Source organism: Protopterus annectens, chromosome 6.part0 (genome assembly GCF_019279795.1).
Source record: "Protopterus annectens isolate FY-2018-M chromosome 6.part0, PAN1.0, whole genome shotgun sequence".
In the NCBI taxonomy this organism is placed as follows: domain Eukaryota; kingdom Metazoa; phylum Chordata; order Ceratodontiformes; family Protopteridae; genus Protopterus; species Protopterus annectens.
Window position 1 is genome coordinate 623,929,355 of NC_056737.1, and position 27,755 is coordinate 623,957,109.

Here is a 27,755-nt window from a genome sequence, read left to right on the forward strand (position 1 = left end):
GCAATATCATCTAGTTGACTGGGAAGAAGTAAATGCTGATAAAATAATCTACCCATAATAACTCAATATAGCATATATATATATATATATATATATATATATATATATATATATATATATTCACATACATACATATATATATATATATATATATAAGATATACATACATACACACGCATATATATATATATATAAATATATATATATATATATATATATATATATATATATATATATATATATAAAATGTGCATGTGTAAGTGTGCGTGTGTTTGTATATATCAATCACACAAGCGGGCTATAGCTATTAATCAACACCTACACAGAGAAGCATGGTACAGAACTCAATAAATAAGCAGGCTGTTTCAAGTCTTTTAAGAACTGAACTAATGTTTATCAATCAAAAAGCATCGATCAGACCTAGGATGAAAAGAACACCTACATTGATTAATTTACAACTGTTCTTTATCTAATAAATGGTGCAAACCATCAGATGCCACATTTCTAACTTCAAATAGTACATTACTCATCCACTAATATCTAATGTCACTGAAGTGTTCACAAATCCGAAATCTGAACAGTTGAAATGCCTGACTGATGTAAAAAGTATTACTTGACCATTGTGCTAAATATACTAGCCAGTCACTAATGCAGGAAATCTGATGGTGAATCATGAATATGTTGTTTGTATTCCTGGCAGAAAACTCTTTTGTGTATAAAATGTTTGCATTCAGTACAGTTACCGTTCAAATGGTGATGTTTACATCTAGTGCAGGGGTCTGCAACCTTCACTATCAAATGAGCCATTTTGGCCCCTCTCCCACCAAATAAAACTCATCGGCAGCCACAAAACCTATTTGACCCCTAAAACGAAGATAACACATCATATAAAATTTTATATATAATTATTATTTTAAATATTAAAAAAAAAACTAAGTTTATAAGAGCAATATTTTCATCCCTATGTTTGTTCCTTTGTTGTGATTGTTCGATCACTCTCAGTGTGTGTGTGTGTGTGTGTGTGTGTGTGTGTGTGTGTGTGTGTGTGTGTGTGTGTGTTATCATATCTCTCAACCTCTTAGAACAAGAAATCTGGAGAAAGCCACAGTGGGACACAAATTTTCTGAAGGGTATGCAGTCTGAGACTCAAATGTCTGTCTATTTTATCTGACTTCAGCACTCAATGATTTGCCAGAAAACCATAAATTTATGAGAAACAAACCAAAAATATGAGGCAAAAGTCAGGACATTCTGCAAAAATCTGCACAGTTGAGAGGTAACTGTGTGTGTGTGTGTGTGTGTGTGTGTGTGTGTGTGTGTGTGTTGTGCGGTAGAGTGGCCATTATTTTTCAAAGCTACACGGAGCCACTGTAGAGGGGTGGAAGAACCACATGCGACTCCAAAGCCGCATGTTGCAGACCCCTGATCTAGTGCCCCAAAGAATGCCCTACTTGTTTTTTAAATCTATGCCTAGAAATAATATTTCTAGTTTTCCTATATGCAACATAACAAATAGCAAATAAAACAATGGCTAAAATCCATCATTGGTCAGGGCAGACCAGCTGCTTTGCATTAAATGTTGCATGTTGTATATTACTACCATACTTAGTGATAAATCTAGGTATGCCAGCAGCACCGAAATTGAAGGGCATCTCATGGCACTTTGTGAATTCAAATCACTTCAAATGGCTAACCTTTTGTATAGCCTCTTCGATCCACTGCTTTTCATAAGCCCTAAGGTGACATTTATTTTTCATATCATAGGACAGAATAGAAAAGTCCCATAGATCAGAACAAATGCATTGCAAACAAATGAAATGGGGATTAGCATTATTTCTTATATTCTCGGAATGACAACTAGTGGAATTAAATACTGAATTCTTAAGAAAGGTTTCCAGAAAAGAGTAAATCTAATATGCAACATCAACAAAACCTGCTGGAGAGTCAGGTTTGTCTGCCAGAGGCTGCCCCGTCTCTGAAATTGACTTCCCATACATGTCAAACAGAGCACCTTGATAACCCTCTTCAAGCGCAACCTTGATGAGTGGACGGGAAACCACAAATTTGTCCCAGGGGTTCCACCTGTGTCCCTTACTGACAGGCCAACAGGTGCTGACTGAGGTTTCTTTTTTGGAGATAAATTCTTGGCTAGGGTTGTAAGGGCCCCAGGGCCATTAGCCTAGTAACCTCCTATGATCTTACGATCCTATGTACTATGAAATCATTTGTTCACTGAAACATCCAAACAGTGAATGGTAAAGTTTTCAACTGCTAAAACAGGATTCCAAAATCAGTACTGTAGAAATATTCAAGTAAAGGAAAAAAGATAAGATTCAGCACTACACCATATTAACAAAGTGTCATCAAGAAGCCATCACCACATGCTAATACATGTAATGTAGTTACTTCTGGTTAGGCTACAGACATACTTGGACTCATAACAGCCCATGAAGAGATCTGCATATATGGGACAAACAAATTCTCCTAACTAAGCAAGGAAAACATTGAATTCAAAATAACAAAGGTCACACTGATTAAGCCAAAACTTACAGGCTTCAAGACTCAACTAGTGGGGAATGCTAATATACAAGAAATAACACTGAGGGTGCATAAATGTCATTCATCCTCCACCTGAAGATCTGTTAGTAGCTGTAAAAACTATGTTGTATCTCTAATTCCAGCCATAACAAAGTTTAAAAGAAGTTTTAAGCTTTTTTTAAGACATTCAGTAACAGTTCAGTTAAGGAGCCCACTCCTGTAACAGAAGAGTGACCCACTGAGTGAGTGACAGACTGATGCACTTTCAGAAAAAAAGAAGTGTTGAATCATTGGATGTGGTAGCATTAACTCATTAGCCACAGATTTGGAAACAACCCCTAAATTGATTGAATACTTGAAATTCATTAGTAACTTGCTGAAAATTATTATTATGGCCATGATAAAGGGGTAAATAACATCAGTTATCTGAAAGTTGTCTTTTGGCCTCAACACCATATTGTACTAAGTCCACAGCAATGAACACCCCTCCCTTATCTGCTTGGATAATAACCAATTGGTTGTTAAGAAGTTCCTTTAATGACTGCCTTTCAGAAAGTGTCTAAAGATACTTCCAGATTGTTAATGCAATTCCCTGATAACAACCAGTTCAAAATCTTTAACACAAGAATTGGAGGGTGGAATGAATGAGCACAATCTGGATTTGTAAAGTAACACATCAAAAGGTGCACTTTCCATATAGATCCTGCCCATAAACCAACATTTCAAATTTAATTTTCTACAGAATGATTTTAAATCTTACACTACTTCAAAGTCAAAAGTAAACGAAGAGTGGTAAAATTCTAGCCTTTACAAATAACTTGCTTTTGTCATCAGTTAATATAAAACCAGAAGTATTTAGAACAAGGTTGTTAGCACCAGTATCAAACTCAGCTATTAGACATTCATGGGTTTCATGAGTCTCTGGAAAGTAACCAAATTTTGGGCATGCGTCTTCCTCCTCTTTCATTGGTATTATCTAAAGGGGATTTGTTGCCATAGCTAAATAGAATATTGGAATGTTTTGAAGAGTGTGCCCCTCAAATTAATTAAGTTTTGTCTCTGGATTTGAACAATCATTGGATGTACTAAAATCAGATATGGAAGTGTACGGGATTCTTAAAATGAATCTCAGAGTACCCCTTCTTTTTCATTTCCCCTATTTAAATCCTGTTTGATCTGTATCAGCAAGACCAAGTAAACTAGTTTTTTTTTAAATAATTATTAATATACCATTTAAATTTCTTGATTTTTTTTTTTTACTTCTGGTCAAACACTTCCAGTATCTTAACCAATTATGAATTATGCAGATAAAAAATGTAGAAAAAAAGAGAGAGGAATTCTACTATCTTTACTTTGTGTTTGTCTACCAATACGTTTTTGAAATCCCAAGGGCAAACCAGCTTTTGAGGATGCTCTTTAAAGGAAGCATATTCAGTTCTGGAAGGTATTTTTAACAAGGAGATAAAGGGTAGCTTTGTCTGAGGTTGGACATTTCTAGTGAGAATGCAGTTCTGATTCATATCAAAATATGTTTTACAACATTTTCAAATGGCTAAATGACTGGGATGTGTCAAGAGCATACTTGAATCTGTCCTCTTGAATTTTTGAATAATGGAGACCAAGTGAAGTAATCAGCTGTTCATTAAGACTGACCAGGGCCTTAGATAATGCCTGAAACTCAGTCAACGACATTAGTTGACCCTCAGTAGCAACATATAAAGACAGCCGTTTGTCCTCTGATAGAGTCAGTCTGACTGGATCACTGTTGACAAGAACTTCAACAGTAACTTTAATGAGACCCTTGTCAGTGATCATCACTCTCTAAAGCCTGGATGGGAATGGTCATAATCAAACCTAGACCTTGACACTGCTGTAGTGTTTAGCAGCACAGACTTATACATTGTCTGGAGTTCAGGTTATAACTAGCGAACATCATATAAGGAGAAATTTCCTTTCCTTGAAAGCACAAATAAAAAGTTGATAAATGATGTACAAAGCCTTGGGGGTTATATTCTTCCTTGAAAACATGCCTGTTGGAAACAGTGAAGAGTTGTTATCATTGTTAGATAAAAATACTGCAAATGTCAATGTATTTACTCAGTTAAGTGAACCATGTCTGTCAAAAGAAGCCAAGTGAGTTCTACTGGACAAAAGTTTAAAATACTGGTGCTGCAGCATTCTGGCATGGAGAGGTGTGACTAGGGTACCAAGAAGCCAGGGAAAGTTATATATATAACATTGTCTCACTACTCAGAAAAATGATGAAAAGAAAAAAAGGTTCAAAATCACCACAGAGTCATATTTAAAACACAAGCTTGCAAACAGCTTTTGCTAAAACACTGTATCAAGTGTTTAAAAAAGGTCTCCACTTAAAGATGCTTTCAATGACATCTCATCATCCATCATATGACAATTGACATCTAATCAAACCACAACCCATACATAAAACTTACTTAAACATTTGAAATCGCATCTAATATAATAAAAATAAATATATATTTATTACATTTCTTAATGAATTAGCGAAAACACTTTTTATAGTGATCAACCCATTTAGATCAGGAGATGACCCCCTCTAAAAATATTCATCCATTTGTATTCAGAGTTCCCCGTCCTAGTCCATAAATCATCTCCTCTAATATTTAATATCTGGTAATACAATTTCAAGTAATGAAAATTTAAAAATGTGATATGACCATTTTCTTATGTTTAAACAATGCATTGGTCCAATGTCAGACAGATGAGCTCCCTACATTTTCTTTTAATTTCTACTTAGTTTTGCACACATAGAAAGCAGTACATTCATTGCACATAGCAAAGTACACCCTGTTAATAGAATCACAGTTGGCAAAGCACTTTTAAATCAGATTTTTTACCAAATTCAGGATATCGGAAACAATTATTTTTATGTATATATTCATGATATACATATTTATTACATGGAAATGTTCCTTTCCTTTGTCCTATTCTTAGGTTTACTACTCTCTCCTGTTTCTTATAACAAATATTTTTTTTTAAGATTAGGGGTGTTCTTATAAGTATAGAGTGGTCTAACAGGTAAACTATCATTTAATTTCTCTACATTACTGAGTATATACCAGTGTTTAGCTATTATTTTCACTACCATTTTTGTTTGCCTATTATATGCAATATTCATTCTTATTCCATTATTACTATCCCTAACTTCATGAGTGGCCAACTCCATCACCAAATATTAGTTTATTTAATCAACCCTCTTCTGTACTACAAACTCCTATGACTTTAATAATTCTTCTCTAATGTAACTTTTTTTAATAAATTGGTCACGTCCAAGCTGATTTTTTAAACTACTATCATCTCTATTCAATCTAGCTATTCTTGACATTTCCAAGAATATTTTTAAATATGAAAGGTAGATGCTCACTTGTCCTTCTTAAATAAGTGTTCCTCTTGACATCTTTGTTATACACCATGGTTTTGAAACCTGTAACTGTATTTTTTGTATGTCAATATCTAAAAATGATATCCTATCAGAATCCATCATTTTTTTTGATCTTCAGGAATCATACCATACTTGTTAAATACATTATAAAATCTAAAAAACATATATTCAGTTCTCTTCCATGCAAGATAGACATCAACAAATCCTTTATAAAAAAATGCCATTCTTTTCATTAAATCAAAATTCTTCCCATGCTGACAGGACAAGGTTGGGATAAGTATATATATATATACTGGAGTATTCAGTATTTGTTCATCAACTTCATGTATTCCTTGCTAGTTTGCAAATTCCATAATTGCCACTGCCCCAGTAATTCATGGTATTTCATACAATAAGTGGGCATTTCCAACATTCTGACACCTCTATGTACAACATAAAATTTCAAATATGCTTCAAAACTGAAGCGTTGTAATTGAAGTTTTTTTATATCTCTGTAATTTCTTTTCAACAGTCTACATAAAGTCAAAACATCTAGTTGAAGCCTCAGTCTTATCATCACAGGAGATGTTAAAATTCACAGCTTCTTTCAAAAATGGATTTTCTCCACAAATTAGTAAGTTTTGAAACTTCTGTTGCACAGACATACCATTAAAATGAAAAGAAGTTAATGGTTGTAAGTTATCATCACTTTTTGTTCTCCACGTTCCCTGAGCAAAACACACAAACAAATGTAAAAAAACAAAAATAAAAAAATAGGGCTGCTCAAGTGGATAACACCAAGCTGGTTTACAACACTTAATGAAAAAAGAAAAGAAATGGCTCAAAACCACCAGAGTCTTTTATTTAGAACACAAGCTTGCAAACAGCTTTCGCCAAAAATTTCAAGTGTTAAAAAAAAAAAAGCTATGTCTTACCATAACGTTCCGTCTGTTGTAGATCTTTATTCATTCATTACTGATAGGACTTCAGTTCTGTCCTCGGAACTGACATGGCTGTTTCCAAGCTCATGCCAGCCAGAAACTCTCAGCTAAGACCTACCCATAATGCCCCTCTCATAGTTTCTTCCGATCACGTTTGCCTGCCCCTATATTATAGAGATAGTAAGAGAAACAGTAGGAGGCTCTGTCTGAGCAAATACCTTAACTAGGTGTTCCTAAAGTCCACCAGGTGTCCAGGCAGGGGGAAGTAATGAATGAATAAAGATCTACAACACAGATGGAACGTTATGGTAAGATAGCTTTTTTATCTGATGTAAATCTTTATTCATTCCTTACTGATAGGACCGAGTCCCCAGCTACTTGAGTCCTGGGTGGCCCTAAGGAAGGATATTCCTGAGCACCATAGATCCAAAAGATGCTCATCTCCTGGAGGCCAAATCCAATTGCCCAAATGGCTGCTGCTCAGATATCATCCATAGAGGCTTTGGAATGAAAGCCACAAAAGTAGCCATCGATCTAGTAGAATAAGCCTTTATTCTGGAAGGTACGGATAGTTTATTCTAATGATAAAGGTAATGACATTTCTAAGCCAGGAGAATAGAGTCACTATGGTGAATCCAATCTGGGTCCTGCAAAGGCCACAAACAATTGATCCGTTTTCCTGAAAGATTTAGTCCTGTCCAAATAAAAACAAAGCTGCCTATGAACATCAAGGGTGTGCAAAAGATACTCCCCTCTGTTTGAATGCTGAGGGAAGAAAACCGAAAGGTCAATAGATTGGTTATTGGAAAATTCAGAAATGACCCTCGGCAAGAAGGAATGGTCAGTACGAAGGGACACTTAAGTGCTACTAGAAGTAGAGTCTTCCATTATAAAAATTTTATATCCCATGAATCAGAAGGCTCGAAAGGAGGGCTTGTTAATGAATGAAGTACCAAAGTCAAGTCCCAGGGTTCTGTGGGGGGGCTTGACAAGACGTTTAACGTGTAATATTCCTTTCAAAAAGGTTTTGCACAGACGGTGTGACATAACAGAAGAATTATCAAATCCATTATGAAAATTTGCGATAGCTGCTAAATGCACAGTGACTGTCTATGCTGAGCCTCCTGCATGTAGAAGAATAGTCAGGTATTGTAGGATCTTTTGAATAGGCATAGAGAAAGGGTCTACGTTCTGATCTTTAGCCTAAGTAGAGAACCTAGTCCATTTACTAGAATAAATTTTTCTGGTGGAAGGCTTGTGTGAAGCCAGAAGAATCTCACGAATGGGAGATGAGATATCTGGCAGCCTGGCAATCACTGGAAGTGGAGGATCCAAGCTGTGAGCTTGAGGTTGTGGAGATTCCCTGAGGATGTGACAGCAGACCTTGAGACTGATCCAGGCTCCACTGGCTGTGAATCAGATGAGGCCATAGAACAGGAAACTAGACTTGAAGGGGCCAATAAAGAGCAATGAGGATCACCTTGCTTCCCAACCTTTGAGCTTTCTGGAGGAATTTCGGGATGAGGGGAAATGGGTGAAAGGCATACAGTAGACCCGGGGGCCAATCGCGCATTAGAGCATCCCTCGGTGATTCCCCCGGGGGGGGGGGGGGGTCAGGGCAAAGTAGCTTCTGTATTTGTTGTTTAAAAGGGAAGGAAACGGACTGCAGCAAGGCCTGCCCCAGCGTCAGAAGATCCAATCCGCTATTACAGGATTGAGGGACCACTCGTGAGGTATTAGGATGTTCCTGCTCAGGCTGTCTACAATAAGGATGGAACTCCCGGGGGAATGTGCGTTGCTATAAGAAAGCAGCTGGAAGCTATCACCCAGTGCCAAATCCTCATAGCTTCCCAAAACAGGGGATAAAACCTGGTTCCGCCTCGTTTGTTGATGTACCAGACTGACTTGCTGTCCGATTGAACTGCAATGGTCCCAGAAGGGAAGGATGTATGGAATGCTTGCAATGCTAAGAGAACTGCCCTCAGTTCCAGGACATTTATGTGCAAATTGGCCTCAATGAGAGACCAGGTGCCTTGGACCATCTTTCCCCGGAAATGCCCACCCCCATCCTAACTGGGAAGCGTCCGTGGTCACTGTGGCCCTGGGCTAGGGGAGACAGAACGGTCAACACCAAAGATTTGATTCCAGCTTCATCCACCATAGCATTTCTTTCTTGCAAAGGTTTGTAAGGCATATCATGTGGTTGAGTGGGTAGGTTAAGATAGACCATTGTGAAGAAAGGAGTCACTGTAATATTCTCATGTGCAACCTCGCCAGTGGTACTAGGGTAATGGCAGCTGCCATGGAGCCTAAGAGTTGCAGTACAAGGCGTGCTGGTACAAAGGTCTGTGGAAGGAGGGCTCGGATCTGATGTCTTATTTCTGAAAGCCTGTGAGGAGGGAGGGAAGCTTGACAGGATGTTGTGTCAAAGACCGCTCCAATGAATTCCATTATTTTTGTTGGGAACATTTGAGATTTGTCCTTGTTGATCATAATCCCCAAGTGGACAGCAAAGCCTTGCGTGTAAAAGAGGCTGCGGATTAGAAGATTCCTGGTCGAGGTGGAAAGGAGCCAGTTGTCTAGATATGGAAACACCTGGAATCCCTGTAGTCGAAGATAAGCTACTACAACTGCCATACATTTGGTGAACACTCGGGGGGGCTGTGGAGAGACCAAATGGCAGTGCTCTGAACTGGTAGTGATGGTCCCCCAGCCGGAAGCGGATAAATCTCCAGGAGTGCTGATCCATCTTTATATGGTAATAAGCGTCCTGGAGATCTATACAGCACATCCAGTTGTCCTTCCTTAGAAAGGGGAGAATGGACTGTACCATGACCATCCAGAATTTTTGAGGTTTGATAAATTTGTTCAGTAGGCTGAGATCCAGGATTGGTCTCCAGTCCACTGTCTTTTTTGGCACTAAAAAGAACCTCGAATAAAACCCGGATCCTCTCTGGTCTGGTGGGACTGGGTTGGATGACTCTTTTTCTTAGCAGCTTTTCTATTTCTAAGGCTGCTACCTCCCTCTGATTGGGTGGCACATCAGGGATTCGTTTGACGAGTCTGGGAGTTGAATCGAATGGTATCTGGTAGCCTTTGGATATTATTCTCTGCACCCAAACATCGATAGCAGTAAGTTGCCAGGCTGGTAGGTGCAGAGAAAAACGACCCCCAGCTGCTTCCAGAGGAAAGCAATCGGGCCGCTGCTCAGGAGCGCTAGTAGGGTCGGCCGGAGAAGGAATCTCTAGCGCCCTGGTTATGCGGAGCCCCCTCTACCCTGAAAGGGACGTCTTCCAGATGAGTTGCCCCCTCTGCCTCGGGGGGATTGCTCACCACGAGTGTCACAAAAAAAAACCTTAGGACTTCTTGAACCACAATTTCCCTCCCCTCTGGTTTCTGGAGTAGGACTTCTGGGGGGTGGAAAAATGTATGCCCACAGAAGACAAGGTCTTTCCGTCTTTCTCACTTCATACTAGTGTGTCTCATACATTGGGATTAAAAAGTGCAGACTCGTCGACAGGCGCGTTGATGAAGGAAAATTTAAAGGGGTCTGTGAAATCACACAAATGCATCCAAGCATGATGTCTCATGACAATTCTTGATGCGGTAGCTCGAGCTGCCCCCTCGGTGGTGTGAGATATCAAACGCATCGAGGAGGTCGAGATAGATTCAAGGGTAGCTAGCTGCGAGGCGACAGTGCCATGCACCTCATCAGGCAGTACCCCCGCCAAAGAGGAAAACATTTCAGAAGTAAGGTCTCTTTGGAGGCGAGTGAAGTGTGCCAGATAGTTCAGTGACCAAATGGCAAAGGTCACTGAAGCATAGGTCCGCTTCCCTCGTCTGTCCATGGCCTGTGACTCCCAGTTCAGAGGATGGACAGTGGAACTATCTTCTGCTAGTTCCCTCTTGGTATCTGCCGCCACGACCATGGAATCAACCGTCAACTGCTTGGACCAGTTGGGCTGGTCTTCGGGGGTGGATAGAATTTTGTCCGGCCCCCGGGGGACAGATTCTACGTAGTCCAAGGCCTTCCAGGCATGCTGCACAATCAGCTTTATAAGCTCATCTGCAGGTGGGGTTAAACAGGAAGTAGATGGCCGGGCACGGAAGGCCTGCAAGAACACCAATTCCTCAGAAGAACAGCTAGAGGACTTCTAGTCTCCCCACTGCTTGAGAATTTCGAGAATGTCTCCAAATGAGATGTCGTCTGAGGGGGACCATGGGGACCCTTCTCCCTCATCGCAATCGGTGTCCTCAGTGATAGATTCCTCAGGGGAATCAAGGTGCTTCCTCTTACACAATTTCTTCTGGGGTGGCTCCCCAGTGGGATCTTCTGAGGAGGACTCCGGAGAAAGGATTACCTTCAAAGGGAGGTTTTGCGGCTCGCATGCCCAGGATCCCAAAGCAGAGGTTGGGACAGCTGCATGCTAGAGGGGGGTTCTGGTGTCGATGCCATTGGTGCTGACTGCAAGCCTGTGGAGGCAAGGACCCTCTCCATTACCTGGAAAGTAGGCCTGCCTGAGGAGGGATAGGAGCCCGGAACCACGAAGGACAATCTCGGAACCGGGGATACACCCCGCCCTGAGGAGCTCACCTCCAGGTAAAGAGCTCCGAGACGAATGGAAGCTGCCGGAGCCATGGACATAGACGGTGCCAGGGGAAAAAATAGGCACCGGGCTTGGTGCCAAGGTGCAGACAGTCCAAACACTGCTCCGAGAGTGTACTGGCTCTAACGGAGCCGATGCAGCAAGGGAGGTCAGTGCCAACAGGGGAAACTCTGCATTCGGAGCCGAGACAGTAGGCACCGGGGTGGTCATCGCTACCGAGATCTCCGGGGTCTGGGTAGAGGTCGGAGGAGGATAAACAGGTGAGTATGCTGTGAAGGGTTCCAAGCCAAAAGGAACAGAAGGTCTAGCCGGGGTAGGCAATCCCCTAGCTGCCAGAAGCTGGTCCACAACCCGCACTACATCTTGTTCAGAAAGGCTCCTGGTGGATCTATAGGAGGCTGCTGAAGGAGAGTCAGGTCTTTCAAGAAAGGGGCTACACTGGTGCTCTGAAAAAAGGTCGTAAGTTGGAGAGTATCTTGTTCTTGGGAGATGTTCAACCTTAGGAACAGAGGTCATAGTCTGTGGAGCCGAATAAGCTACCAGCACAGTGGCCAGGGACGGTGCCGAAGCAGGTATAGTCATCAAAGCCGGTGTCAGAACCAAGGACAGCACCAAACCTGATGGTGCCGAAGCTGAAACCGAAATAGGAGTCAACATCAGAGACAGCACCGATGGGGAAGACTCAGGGCCTGGTGCCAAAGAGGTCTGAGCTGAGGGTGCCAGAGAAGTTTGGTGCTGACTTGGTTCCATAACTGTTGGGGATGTAGGAATTGAGTGACTCCATTTTTCCTTGTGTTTCTTGGTTTTAGGAGGTGGTGAGACCTCCAACCCAGAGAGAGCCTCCGAAAAAGGCGTTTTGACCAAACCTTTCAAAATTAACTTGTTTTTGCGCTCTGCTAGAGTGCAATTGCTAAAACTAGACCAGATGTCACAAGAAGCATTTATATGGTCCATGCCCAAACAGTAAACGCAGCGAGCATGATGGTCCGAGTCGGGCATCTTTCGCCCACACTTGCCGCACTGTTTAAACCCCAGCTTAACTTTGTCTGACATAGTACTGACAACAAAGAGCTACCCACAAGGAAACAACAACAAGGGAAAGAAAAGGGAGTTTTTTTTTTTTTTTTTTTTGAGAAGATACAGAGGGAAAGGAGAGAATACCAATGATAGTATTTAGAAATACCACAAGTGGTAAAAAGAGGGCCTACCAAAGGCAGGAGAGAGGGACAGTACCAACGATGGTAAAAGGTTAACCACTAAAGGTAGAGGGTAGGAATTAGAAGCAGGTTACAGGCGAGGAAAGAAAAAAAATGAAACTGACTAAAAAGGACAAAGTTTTGAGAGAAAACTACACAAAAAACACAAAATTTCCACTTTGCTTTGAGAGAGAGGCTAGGCATGTCTGACGAGGAACGCGGCAAACAAGATCTGGAGAGACTATGAGTGGGGTAGGTCTTAGCTGAGAGTTTTTGGTTGGCGCGAGCTTGGAAACGGCAGTGTCAGTTCTGAGGACGGAACCAAAGTCTTATCAGTAAGGAATGAATAAAAATTTACATCAGATACTACATTTAAAGATGCTTTAAATAACATTGCATCATCTATCATGTGACATCTGATATCCAATCTAACCACAATCCATACTTAAAACTTACTTAAAAAAATTAAAAGCATATCTAATATAATAAAAATACAATAAATATAAAATTATTCAATTTCTTAATGACTTAGCTTTTAAAACACTTTTTATAGTGATTTCATTCAGACCTGGGGATGACCCACTCTAAAATATTCATCCATTCGTATTTGGAGTTCTCCGTCATGTTCTGTAAATCACCCCCACTAACATCTGGCAAAACAATTTAAAGTAGAGAAAAGTTTAAAGACTAATGAGACACCCCCCCTCTTTCATATGTTTAAACAATGCGTTGGTCTAAACAGATCTCCTAGTATCAGACAGATGATCCCTTATCTTTTCTTTTAATTTCCACTTAGTTTTACCCATATAAAAAGCAGTACATTCATCGCACCTAGCAAGGTATACAATGTTAATGGAATCACATTTCATAAAGCACTTTAAATCAAACTTTTTTACCAAATTCAGAATGCATGAAATAATTATTTTTATGTATATATTCATAACATATATTACATAGAAATGTTCTTTTCTTTTGCCATATTCTTAGATTTACTTGTCTTTCCTGTTCTTTATAACAAAGCTGTTTTTTTTTAAGATTGGGGTGTTCTTATAAGTATAGGGTAGTCTAACATGTAAATCATCTTTTAATTTCTCTACATTACTTTGAACATGTCAATGTTTAGTTATTACTTTCTCCAACATTTTATTCATTCTTATTCCATTACTATTCCTATTTTCATGAATAGTCACTCTATCAACAAATAATGGTTTAAAAGAGGTATAGCCATAGGTACCCCAGTGAAGAATACTTAAATCAACTTGTCCTATCAACATGGGAAGAAGAATTTTTATATAATGAAAGGATTTATTTGCTTATCCATGTAATTTATTAAATAAAAGATTTGTTTATGATGTCTTCCTTATATAGGGGGTACTGAAAATATGTTATTACATTTTATAACATATTTAAAAAATAGGGTAGGATTCTTGAAGTTCAAAAGAACGATTCATTATGATAGCATACAATTTTTATATACTGACATACAAAAACATACAGTTACAGGTTTCAAAACCATGGTGTACAAGGAAGAGGTCATGAGGAACACTAATTTAAGGACAGGTGCTCCACTGGGGGAGACAGGAGGTCATACCACAGGACAAGAAAGCTGACCCACTCCCTGCTACCAAACTCTCATAGTGGAACAAAAGAGAAGATTGGGGATTCTTGGATGGAACGAATGGGCTGCAGGTTCTCACATCACCTCGGGATTCTTCACTCCTGCTACCACAAAACGAATGGGCCAACTGGGTGCAAATACAGCAACCATCAGGCTCAAACTTGTAGGGTGGGGGTGGGGTGTGGGGGTAAAGAAAACAACTGCACCTGTTGTACTATATACATTTTGAATATTCCAAGCAGAGTATCCCCAGAGCCTTTTAAGAGCACTTAAAAATATTACTGGTAGCTTTATATATATGGGATGGGGCAAAGCAGAGTGGTCACAGGACAGGCTGATATTTGAAAAGGAGAGTGGGAGTCTAAGACTGCCGAATCTATATCCTTACCGTCACTCTAGTCAAATCAACATGTTTTGTAATAATTAATTAAGAGAGATAAAAAGTCTTATTATACTCACCTATAAGACAGCCATAAAAACAACCCTAAAAAAATTGTGGTCCTCAATATCCTCTCTCATCAACCCAGGTACAAAAAAGGATCACAGTCCATACCCAGACATTCCTCCTCTTCAAACAGCTACCAATTTCAATACATACTTCACAGAATACATAGCCAACTTAACCTCAAACTCACCTAATACACAACCTTCCACACAGCTACCTTCCCGTATCTTAGACTCTAGCACATTTCCTTCACAAAACTCGCATAACTGCAACCTCTCTGATGCATATACATATAACTCCACCCACTCTACCTTTCAACCAGTCTGTATAACTCTCATTAAAAAGTTATGACATAAACTAAAACCTTGTTCCTCTTCAGCCAACAACCTTCCCATGGAATACATAAATCTACCTGCAAATGCAATAGCATATCCAATCCGCATTCTTATTAATAGATCATTAACATAATCCTGTGTCCCTAACTTGTGGAAAATGTCACATATTATCCCCTTGCATAAAGGAGGTAATTACACTGAGAATACAAATTTCCATCTGATAGCTAACCTGTTTTCCCTCTCTAAAATCCTTGAAATATGTACACATCAACAACTTTTCCACTATCTCTTACAAAATAAGCTAATCACCAATACACAACATGGATTTCGGACAGACCACAGCACCTCCACAACATTACTATGTTTTACAGACATGGTCAATAAAGCTCACAACTCTAATAAACTTGTATCTGCAATACTTCTATATCTATCAAAAGCCTCTGAGGAAACTCCTCAATCAACTTTCCATCTTGGGTCTATCATTTCCATCTATTCAATGGTTCTCTAGCTACCTTGCTAACAAATTGTAAAATGGCAATGAATATTTTCTGCATACCTTCCCACTTCCACAGGAGTCTCACAAGGATCAATTTTTGCCCCTTTACTATTCAATATTTTTGTCAATAACCTACATCCATCTTTTTGTGATGGCACCTTGATTCAATAATGCAGATGATTCTATCATCTGCTCCTCAAACACCTTAACTAACCTCCAAGAAATCAAGCAACAAGCTGTCAAAACCAACCTTCTACCCTCCCTACTCCATGGACCACCAATTCTAACCAGTTCACAATCCTCCATAAAAGGCTACAACAAAATTGCCACGTTCGCTGCTAATTCATCCTCCTTTACCTGTCACTGTAAAGCTTTGTTTACAGTTAGCTGGCTGGAATGCCCCTCCATCTCTCCTACATTTAACTTATAGCAGTTCGTAAAAATCATACACAAAACATTTTGGTAACTATCCAAAATGTTCTCAATAGAGGTGATAGTACATGAGGAAAATGCAGCACTGGACTACCATCCTTCAGACTTGGCAATGACCAAGGAATCAGAAAGAGGAGGATAAGACTTTCTTTAGCTTGTGCCAATGGGTTATAGCAAAGCAGCAGCACAGGTCATTGCCATTTGTATAACACTAAGGTTTGTATAAAGGCTGCTGCAAGGGACTGGAAGCCTATCTACTGAAACATGCATTCACACAACCACTAAGCCATTTCCTCCATGCCTAAGAAGAGAAGTCAACTACTTGAGGTGAAAGAAGATGGAAAGAACCAAAGCATTAGGCCCAATCTCATATCCAGAAACAAATTCTAGGGAGTTTAGAGACAACACCATACCAACAATCAAACACAAAAGCAGTCATCAAACCTTGGGACTCGCTTCTAAAACAGTCTGCCACTCTGTTCAATCTCACACATGCTCAAAGATGAGGAATGTCAGTACAATGTATTGTAAGAGGATAACCACTCCATGGATAAAAGATAAGAGGGCAGGGACATTGACTTATGACACTCATGTACTAAAATATCAGGAATTGTGCCAATGAATATTACAGGAAATTGCTGTTCATCACAATTATCATGTTACCATTTTCAATGTGTTAGCAAAATGAAAATGGATTCTAAGTACTGGACAATGAAAAAAAAGCAAAATGGTAAGCAATACATATAAGAAAAAATAAAGGCTACAATGCATGAAAAACTAATTTTTTCTACTGCTCAAACAGTACAAGTCTCTGAAATTCATGTTACTTCTTTTCAGAAAAAAAAAGTATCCTTCAACAAAGGATGCCAATGAAATTGAAAACTCTAAAGCTGAGCCAGGTTTGGACTAGGACCTGAGCAATTTATTTTTAGGTCTTGACTTCCATATTCAGGCCAGTCCTTGTACTACACACCTGCTATTGCTACTGGACACTGGGTACTGATGAAATATCAGCAGTTTATGCTCAAGCCCAGACAGCTACAGGGCTGAAGCACTGGTGCTTTAGATAAAAGTGATGTTCTGGCCTGCCTGCGGTCATAAAGAAAGCTCCACTGGCAACCATGACTTGAGATTTGGCAGTCACAGATACCAACTTAAGTTTTAAGATTTTTAGACATTAAATGTAGTTGTTTCCCAATGTACCTGTTAGGAAAAGATTTAAACTGTTCAACCAGTTAGATGTGTTAAACCTGATAATGTGAGAGTCCCAATAATCTTAATATCAAAGTACAAATCCAACGAGTAACAGTGAATTCCACAACTTACTGTTTTGCTTAAAGTGTTTTCTGCAGAGGAGCTGTACCTCCCAACCTCTGTTACTTATATAAATACCTCTGAGACTGTCGTACCTTGGAGTAGTGGGAATACACCAATACCACAGTTTTTAACTTGGTATGTACTCTACTTAATTGGCACTTAAATGCCCACTCTTCTGAGGAATGGAACTGCAATCCTCAGAATTTCGGCATGCATCTGGATGCATCCCTGTTAGCTCACGACACTGATGTCAAAGGGAGTGCATGCACTAAAAGTGTGCGAGTTTATGATTTTAAGAATAGCCATGTACCGAGGTTTTCAGTCTTCTACAAAGGGTTCCTCTAAGTTAAGTCAATGACAAATTATGCAAAATGGATTACTCATTCACTGATACATTTCGATTATTTCACATTGCAAACAAAACATATTTTCTAGTTTGTCCTTAGATATAAGCCAGTTCAAGGGCAATACATCAAGTCCTGAACAGAAGGGCAGGGAAAGGAGTAACAGAAGCGTAAAGAAAGAAGAATAAAAAAGAAATAACCTGTTCAACAAGTACCTCTCAACCTTTTCATTCAGAAATCAGGGACATTAATCAATGATAAAAGTCCAAAATACTTTTACAATTTTAATAATTTGTACATGGAAAGTTATGACTCAGGTAGGGCTCTTGACTTAACCATTAGAAAACACACCTGCAGCTACATCTTCTGATCACAACTGTCCAACCATTAGATGTTAAGCTTCCAAAAAATATGCTGCAACTAACAAAGGAATAAAAAACACAAGACTGTTACACTATTACAGCATTTTTGCAAGGGGACTTCACCTCCCTCCATATCTACTGAAGTGGGGGCAATGTCATCTTCTAGCTTAGTTTGAGACTGCTGTACTTGGAATTGGAGGAATACTCCAATGTTCAGCAGCCTCAGACATAACACGTTCCCCAAACACTTACATTTGCAGTTCCACTACTGTATTCTGTGGATAACAGTTACAGCCCTTGGAAATTCAACAGACATACTGTGTCACGTGGGTATTCCCAGTTAACTAGGAAGCAATAAAAGTTGATACAGGATTTGAATTAGCTTGCATTTTCTGAAGAATTCAAGAGATATCATTCAGTGAACATAGCATTTCCTATTTTGTTACAACAAAAATATACACAAGATGTTTGTAAGGCAAAATCAGAGACAATCAAAAATATAGATCTGTTTGGAAATGAAAGTTCAAGATAGTGCATGACTAAGGCTACAGCCTGCTAATGAGCTTCAGTCTACTGTCCAGGATTTTAGTTCTTCACATTTTATTTGCCTCCAATATAACTCTTATGCAATCCAGACATGTTTCCTGGGTTGCTCCTGAAAAGAGACTTGTGCTTAGTGTGTTACCCATCATTAATACATGAATAAAATAAAAAAATCCCATTAGAAGAAATCTACCACTTTCTGGTAGCATCATGCAATTAACTGACCATCTTCACAACACTGACTGTTCAGTTAAAGTTCAAAAAAGGGGAAATGTAAAATGCAACAGCATACAAAAGAACACAAATCTGGAATTAAGGGTATATACAGTCTGCTGGGAAATACAACAATAAACAAGATGGAAAGGTTGCAGGAATTTAGACTAGTGAAATTTCAGAAGACTGCTAAAGAGCATTGTGGAAAACAATAAATCCTGTATCAAGGAAAAAAGAAATGAGAAGAGAAAACAAATCTGGTGAAAGTGAGAAGAGAAGTGATAAATGTATCAAGATGGCAGGCAGAAAAAAAAGAAGGTGGTAACAGTCTTTCAAGGATGTCACAAAGAGCAGCAACAAGGTTCATCCAGTTGGTAAGATATCCCAAGAGAAGGAAATGACTGGAATGAAAAATTACTTCTTTAGCTATACTGGCAAATATAGCACGAAGCTGTGGAATGCATCAAAACAAAAAGTACAGCTGTGTAAGAACTTATCACAATAGTAGATGTCATACTAATGACTCCTGTAGTACTCCAATACTATTGGGTTATCTCGCTGAGGTAACCTGATATCTGGCCAGAGTACCAAAGAAAAAAAAAAACTTCCTTATGGTCATACGTCCATCATATTGCCTAAGCCTGCAGGCAGAAGGGTACATATGCAGACATATGAGCATGAGATCCTCAGACTATTTTTAAAACAGGAGAAAAGGGTAAAATAACTAGTAATAGAATTAAGGTCATCAAAGAGGAGGGAAGCACAGAGATGGTTCCCCCCCTTGGTCCATGAGATTTCAGAAGATAAATATCAAAAGAAAGGAGGGGAGTGGGAAGTAACATTACAAAAGTGATCAATAGGGCAGCTACCATTATGTAAGTTCTTAACACAACTGTACTATGTCCCTCCTTTGATCGCAGCTGCAGTGTTCCAACACTACTGGCTGCTTCCCAAAGCTCATCAATTATATGGGGTGGATGGGAAAGAACAGGGGAGCTGTCAATCAGTCCAGATAGCACTGATCTGGCAAATGAAGTTCTAGTTCTAGAGAAATCATCTGCCCTGTAGTGTTTTGTGAAAGTGCACACCGATGATCAAGTGGCTGCCTCTAAAACAGCCCCAGAATCAATTCCCTTGTCAAAAAGAAAAAACGCTCTAGTGGAATGGTCTTAACAAAGAGGGAATGATTAGGAAAGAAGGTAGGTAGAGTAACAGCCTAGCTGAGAAACAACTCATTGACCACTTCAGGCATGAAGGAAGTAAGAGATACCCTACCCTTACAAAAATTAAAGAAGAGAGGAGAGGCCATTAGAGCTTGTAGCTCAGAAACACTTCTGGCAGAAATCAGATTTTCCAAGTATAACACTTTAGCGATACAAAAGCCACAGGTTCAAAATGTAGCTGGGTAAGTTTTTCCAAGACAAAGTTAAGGTCCCAAGAATCAGAGATAGCCCTCCTGGGCGGGTTCAAATGAAGAGCACCTTTTAGAAAATGCTTTGTCTCAATTCTAGAAAGCAAGACTGGATCACGGGGTATTTATGCAGAAATGTCAGAAAAGCATAACTTGATAGAGGAAAAGGCTAGATCAGCTCTTAAAGGCTCACACAAGTATGAAAGTGTAATGGGGATCCCAGTCTGAAGGGAATTCTCATAGTGAGAACAGTTGCATCTGAGTAGGAACAGTTGGTTTGAATGACAGTCCTAGATTTCAGCTGTACCTGAAAGATCCACTAATGTAACTCTCTTTTCAAAAAAGGAAGTAGTGTGATCTGATTGTCCAATGGGTAGCAATGTTGACACCAGAGAGACTTTAGGTACAACTGGATCTTTCACATGTGAAGTTTGGCAAAGGAAATTATGGGGTGGAAGCTGCCATGAACCCCAAAGCCCTTATTACTTCCCTTACAGGACAAGATCAAAGAGGAAGGAGGGACTGGAACTACATGGAGAGGGTCTGCGCTTTCACTTGTGAGAGAAAGGCTACCCATGAGACATGAGACCAGCTTACAACCCAGAAAAAACAGACTCTGGGTAAGAGTCAATGTAGACTTTTTCAGACTAATCGTGAAGCCTAGTACATGCAGAAGAGAGATAGTGTAGCTGATATGCCTTAAAAGGTCTTCCTGAGAGGTTGCCTGTATGAATAGATTGCGGAGATAAGGGAATATATAAATTCCCATGAGTCTTGAAAGAAGAAAGAAAGCAACAGCTGGCGCTAGATACTTTGTAAAAACCCCAGGGGCTGTAGATAACCCAAACAATAAAGCAGAGAACTTAAAGTATGATTAACAAGCAGAGAGCCCAAGAAATTTCCTGTAAGAAGGGTAAATGGGAATGTGAAAGTAAGTATTCTTCAGATCAAAGGATACCAAAAAAGCTTGGGGGTAAGATGAAGGGTAAAACAGTCCCACAAGATGAAGGGTAAAAGAGTCCAACTAGAAAGCATTTTGAAAGAAGGTATCTTCAGAAAGATATTGGTGTGAAACAAGTCCAGAATGGGTCTCCAGCAGCCTTCCTTTCTGGGTAACAGAAAAAGTCTGGAATAAAAGCCTTTACCTAGATTTTATGATGGCACAGATTCTATGGTACCTTGATCTGGAAGACCTGACAAAATAGGAAGGACAAGATGCACCTAGTTGAAAGGAGCAGGTGGAATGCCTCTAAAGGCAGGAATTTCCTTCCAAGTCATTTTGTAACCTTGCTGAAAGACAGAAAGGACCCATTTGTTCGGAGTGATAAACTATCAAGGTAGAAGAGATAAGGTTAGCCTTTCTGACAGGAGGAGTGATGGACCAAGGAGTGAAGGAGGCAACAGAAAGTAGTCAGGCTGATTTGTGTGGAAAAGGAGTTTCGTCAGACTTGAAATCTCTTGTAGGTTTGTTCTGAAATCTTTTTCAGAAGAATCTTCCTGTCTTTCTGTGCAAATTTCTGTAAGTGGACTTAGCCAAGTAGCTCCTTTCATACCTGGGAATTGAAGTAACACCAACAATCATACAAACAAACAAACTGATGGGTGCGAGACCTGCATTTGGACTGGAGGTGAGACAGTCTGAGGATCTCACATTCATACATCTGCTTATGAACCCTTATGCCTGTGGACTTAGGTTATACATCAGATGTATGACCATAAGGAAGGATTTTTGTGTTTGCTACCTTGCCGATCATCAGGCTACCTCAGAGATAATCCCATAGTGTTGGAATACTGCAACAGTGATCTAAGGAAGGACATTAATTGAGACTGGAAAGAAATACTGAACCAGTTCTTCATATTTACAAAGAAGCAGTCAATGCAAGTGCCAGTATGGGAAGGCAGAACAACTGCGGATGTCAACAAAAAGGATGAAATATAAAAGGGAAGATTTAGAAAAGGAAAATTAAAGCTACATGAGGGTACTTACAGCAGCTGTAGATATCTGAACAGAAGGACTATTTTTGTACTGTGCTCATAAATTAATCGGACACACCAACTGGATGACATCAGTCTTCTAATCAGACTAAAAGAGGAGACTGACATCCCCAGTTATGGCCTAAGTTTACTTCCCACTCAGTGGACATCAGCAGGAAGTCTGGCTACGATTGCTTGTGCCACATTTTGTCCTGAAAATGCAGAAAGGTGTACCTTAATAGAAAAGTAAGTTGGGCCTTTGACAGAGTTCTTAAAGATACTGTAGAGCTTGGGAAACAGTAAAAATCTGCTCCTCTTAGCTACTTAGGACTTCATTGCCTTTTGAGTCTTCTAGCCTTCTGAAGTATGTGAATCCTCCTAAGGGAAAAATATGACTATAAGGGACTGACCTGAAATCTTCCAGAGCTACAATCTCAAGCCCCTTATGAGAAGGTAGAAAAGGATTCGTCCTTCTTGAGACAACAACTTGCAATGAATTTGCAGAACTACTGGAGTTCCTTTGTCAAATGCATCAGCTGGGATAATAATGGCTCGACCAGCTATGAGGACGAGCCTTTACACTTTTCTTTCCTGGCTTTAATACAATCCTTGGAGTAAGCAGAACTGAAGAAAAGTCAAGAAAAGCCTTTGGTTACAGTGAATGGAGAAGGTATTGCTGGCAATGGCTGCTTGACAAGGGGTTACTGACTAGATCTTCTGCACTTAATGGGTCACCTGTTTTGCAAACGTGTCCCCGCCTTGTGATTTCCAGACAGATGTTTCTGTCTAGTGTCCATTTAAGAGAGGTTTCTAATTTCCTGCTCAGGTGATCTGCTACCAAGTTCTGTTGACTGAGAATGTAGACAGCTTGCAAGTGTAGGTTTAGAATGAACAGCAGGTTTCAAAGTTCTATGGACTGTTTACAAACAGTGTTGTATTGAATACCCCTTTTTTGATGTGCCACATTACTGCGCTCTAGGTTAATGGCTGACATGACGAGCACTGTCAACTGCCATACTTTCCTTATATTATATTACGGTTATTCCTGTTAATTTGAGTTACTTATGGATGTTTATCATTCATGTCAGTCCCACTACACCTGCTACATATTTCTGGAGGAGACCCAAGGTGATGTCATCCCAGAAAGCCCCCTACACACACACACACACACACACACACACACACACACACACACACACATACACACATTATTTGGATTCTGAAATAAATGTTAAAGAACCCCTACTTTTTACAGGGGGTGGGGGGAACCATTAGGCACTTTCTGATTACAAAACAAGAAGTTCTAGTGAAACAGAATGGTGGATCATCAGGATGACATTAAAGAAGAAAGATGCAACAGCAATGACATCTGAACAGGAACATGGACTGTCAACTGAAAAATTCATATAAATGACAATGTCCAACTGTTAAGCAATTTCCTCTGATAGTATCTGGTCAGCTGGTGGATAAATAGCAGACAGAATGGAGATTACAGTTACTGCAGTTCTGAAGTATGGGAAGAGAAGGAATAAAATGAGATACAGTAGCTGTGAGGAAAAAAATATCATTTCCTGAGGCAAGTCTTGGAGTGTGAGGTAAAATAAGAAGTCAAGAGACTTCTGCCAAAACTGGTGGTCAAGTGCCAGCTCCACTGACATACAAGGATAAAGCCCTAACTATGATCCAGGTAACCAGTGTTTGACTAGCAGCTTGGGTTCTGTTGGAGATGATTTGGGGAGGACAGGAATGATCTTTAAGTTGGCACAGGAGAGGAGCATGTACTCATGAGTACAATCACTATGTTGGAATCCTCAGTGGAAAGACAACCATTTGAAATGTCAAGAGATGCTACAGCAAGTCCCAAAATGTGGAGACTGAATGGCCAAAAGATCAGACGTGTATATATCAAGTCTGAGATGCCATTTCTCAGAATATTCTCTTTTCTCCGAGGTATGGTGATCTTGGAGTTGGTATATATATATATATATATATATATATATATATATATATATATATATATGTGTGTGTGTGTGTGTGTGTGTGTTCGGGGAGGGGTTTGCCCCCCCACATGGAGACGTACCACCCCTGCAAAAAGAAGTTTTAAGAAGAATGGTTTTCAAGATTCTCTCTTCTCCAGGGTTTCAGTCTTTTTTTGGCTTTTCGGCAATCCGCATTTCGATGGCTAACATTCAACAGGGAGCCTTGGAGATTGGGTATCACAAGGAAGTAGCTGTCAACTGGGAGGACAGGCCAGCTGACTTTATCATGCAATGGAATTAGCATGTATCACAAAGGCCCATTGCAACCCTTGGAGATAGACAAGTCTGTATGAGAGCTAAGACTTAAAATATAAAAACAATTATGGCCTTGGCAATAGTTTCAATATGTCATCTCTGGCCATGATACGGGGAAAAAATGGACAAAATGATTCAGATGGAAGCTGATGGTCAATAGGCATGGGAAACCTAAGGAAAGCAAAATGCAAAAAAAGTTGCTGGGCAGGTGGAATGTACTGAGAATGGGGTAGGTGGGAATTCCTACCATCTGACAGACATCTTCTGTGGTACTGCAAGTTACTTCCCACTGGAATAAAATTGTCGGACATGCATATTATTCTTATGGGACATGAAAAAAGATCTATGAGGTTTCCTTTGAAAGTGGAAATAAATGATTATATTTTTGGACAAATATAAAGAAAAAATAGGTAGGTGACACCATGGAAAGATTTTAACTTTTAAAATTCACTGGTGAATAGAAGGTAGTTATTGCAAATACTTGTCAGCACAGAGGTGATGTAAGTTTCAGAAATAAAAGAAAGTGTATTAATTTTTATTAATTCTACAACATCCACTTCTTTTGCATTTAGTTTGTAGGGAGGCCAGAGCCTGTTATGTCAAAAAGCAGATGCAAAGCATCAAACTAGTCTTGGACAGTACAAAGATCTAGCACAAAATGTATTCATACACTAACTTACATACTGCTCACATACCTACAACAATTTAGAAGACTACAGATTCAACTAGGCACATCATCGTACTGTGGGTGGAAACTGAAGGAAGCACCACAGCTGGAAATCAATAAAGGTAAAGCAACAAAACTAACTACTTAACCAATATAACATGCAGGAAAAATTTCTACTGCTAAAATATGAGGCACTGATGTGGACTACTGAATAAAAGGGTAGGAATGGGGTGCAATTCTGAAAATACAAAACACCAGTTTTTTTCACTTAGATAATGTAGTCTATATAATTAAACAGTAAAAACAAATGCTACTGGCTGCTGCGTCATAGACAGCAACCAGCTAAAAGTAATATGTGCAATAAAGTAGTGCATGTGAGGATTATACTTTAAAAATCTGTGTGGGGAATGGTAATATGCGAGATAGGCATGCAAATTCAGATAAACTAAACATCACCAGAAGGGTCATTTTTAGCCCCAACTCTGCTGTAAGAGAATATAAAATGGAGGAAGAAAAGGTGACACGAGAATGATGTAGCATATCAAATCACAGAAATAAATGAGTGAGGGGATTAAAAATATAGTGGAAACTACACGGCAAGACTAAACAAAGACAAGGGAGCTAATGCAATGTTGGAAGAGAAAAGAGAGAAGAGAACTGATTTCAAGTGTACCAAAGCATCAGAAATTTTGTTTACTCTGGATGACAGCGAAGAATGAAATGAAAAAAGACAAAAAGCATAAACAAAGAAGAGAGGAAAATAAAATACGTTTCAGACAGGAAAAAAGAAGACAGGTTGTGTTTTTGTTGTTAAAAGAAAAGAATTCTGACAAACACACACACACATATATATATATATATATGTATATATATATATATATATATATATATATATATATATATATATATATATATATATATATATATATATACACACACTTTTTTTTTCTTTTTTTTTTAAATAAAGTATATTACAAATATAGAAAATGGAAAAGGATAAGGTGGGTGTTTCCTTTAGGACAAGAAGAATGTTCTGGATTGAGTTTTCTTCTGTACAGTGGATATAAAAAGTATGTATATATATATATATATATATATATATATATATATACATATACACACACACACACACACACACACATATATATATATATATATATTTAGAAAAAGATATATGTATTTATTATATTTATAAAAAAATATATATTTCAAGCTATATATAGATTACATACAAGTTGTCAGAAGACTACTTGTTGAATGGGAAAAAAAAAGCCAGTACAGTTGATCGAATATACCATCTTCTTTTACTGTTTGGATCATGATACAGTGGAAATCAGGGAATATGACCTTTCCCCAGTGTAGTGCAATCTCACTGTTAGCACATGGCTTTCTTTTTTTTATTTTTATTTTCAATAGACTGTTGAATGATAAATTGTGTTTGATCAGTCATCTTTTCATGTTTTCAATGTGCTGACATACATATAAATATAAACGTGTGTGTGTTTATATGTGTGTGTGCATGTATATCAATAAACTTAAATATATTGCAAGTTAAAAACATATGTACAAACACAGTAGAGAAAGATTGCAGATATTTGAAGGACAAGAAGGAAGGATACAGAAACTGCTGAGAAAGGAAGAGGGAGGAAATGTTCATTCATAAAAATATTCATTCTCTCATGTTCAAAAGTTACTGTCGCTGCCTCATAAATGTACTTTTGCCACTGCATTCCCAGCTGACCCCCATGTTTCTGATAGACAGATGCAGACAATTATTATACCCAAACAAACATATAATCCTCACATAACCTTTAGAAACTTCCTAACACAGCCCCTCCTAATAAACGCCCATGATACATACAGACACAATTGGGTTGGGCTTGTGGCTATGCTTATATAGGCCCTGGTGGTTATTAGCCAAGTATGTATCTATGAACCTATGATACTACAGCAATATGCTGGCAAGCAAACAAGACTAGCATCCAGAACTGTAGCTAGGTCACCTGGCAGTTGGCACCCTGAGCAGTTCCCCAATCCGGTGCCATCTGGGAGTAGAGGAGAAAAAAAAAAACAAGGCCTTCTCCTCAAAGTTGAAGACCCCTAAAAAATAAGAAAAGAAACAAAAAAAAAAAGAAAAGAAACAAAGCTCTTCTATATTTAGGAAACAAGCACCTTGCTACAGTCAACATCACACACTGGGCTTCCATTGCAGCCATGAACGCAACAGTGAGACCTGTCAAATGTGCCTCCTAACAGCTTGGGCCTGGGGAACCCATCATTTTCAACGCACTCTAGTTAAAGCTCTGTTGGCACTGTCCTAAAACTAACAGCTCTATTGACAGTTTGATTATCTAAGTTAAAACTCAACATAAACAGCAGTTAAGTCTGATTCCTGGAAGATCCTACATAAATCAATGTACGCAGTATAACATAAACATTAGAATCATGAGCTACAAATTAACAGAGTTCAGCCAAAATGATTCTACAGCAAAATAATTTCATTTACTACCTTTTCCTAAGCTCCTCTTAAAATAGGCTCTTTAGCACAGTGACTCTTACAAAAGTAACATGGAATAAAACAAAGTATTTAAACATCAAACAGTATTCCAGCTGAAGTTTGCC

At 39.1% G+C, this 27,755-nt stretch overlaps 1 protein-coding gene across 3 annotated transcripts in view; it reads right to left on the reverse strand.

Annotated features, from left to right (window-relative positions):
- MAP4K5 (mitogen-activated protein kinase kinase kinase kinase 5) overlaps nt 1–27,755 on the reverse strand; it is a 2,873,315-nt gene that overhangs the window by 774,300 nt on the left and 2,071,260 nt on the right. For 2 of the 3 annotated variants that reach the window (XM_044074300.1, XM_044074298.1), the window contains one exon: nt 15,827–15,829. The exons of the other annotated variant lie outside the window; for it this stretch is intronic. In XM_044074300.1, coding sequence (XP_043930235.1) covers nt 15,827–15,829 — 3 coding nt within the window. The remainder of the gene's footprint in view (nt 1–15,826; nt 15,830–27,755) is intronic. 3 annotated transcript variants of the gene reach the window in all.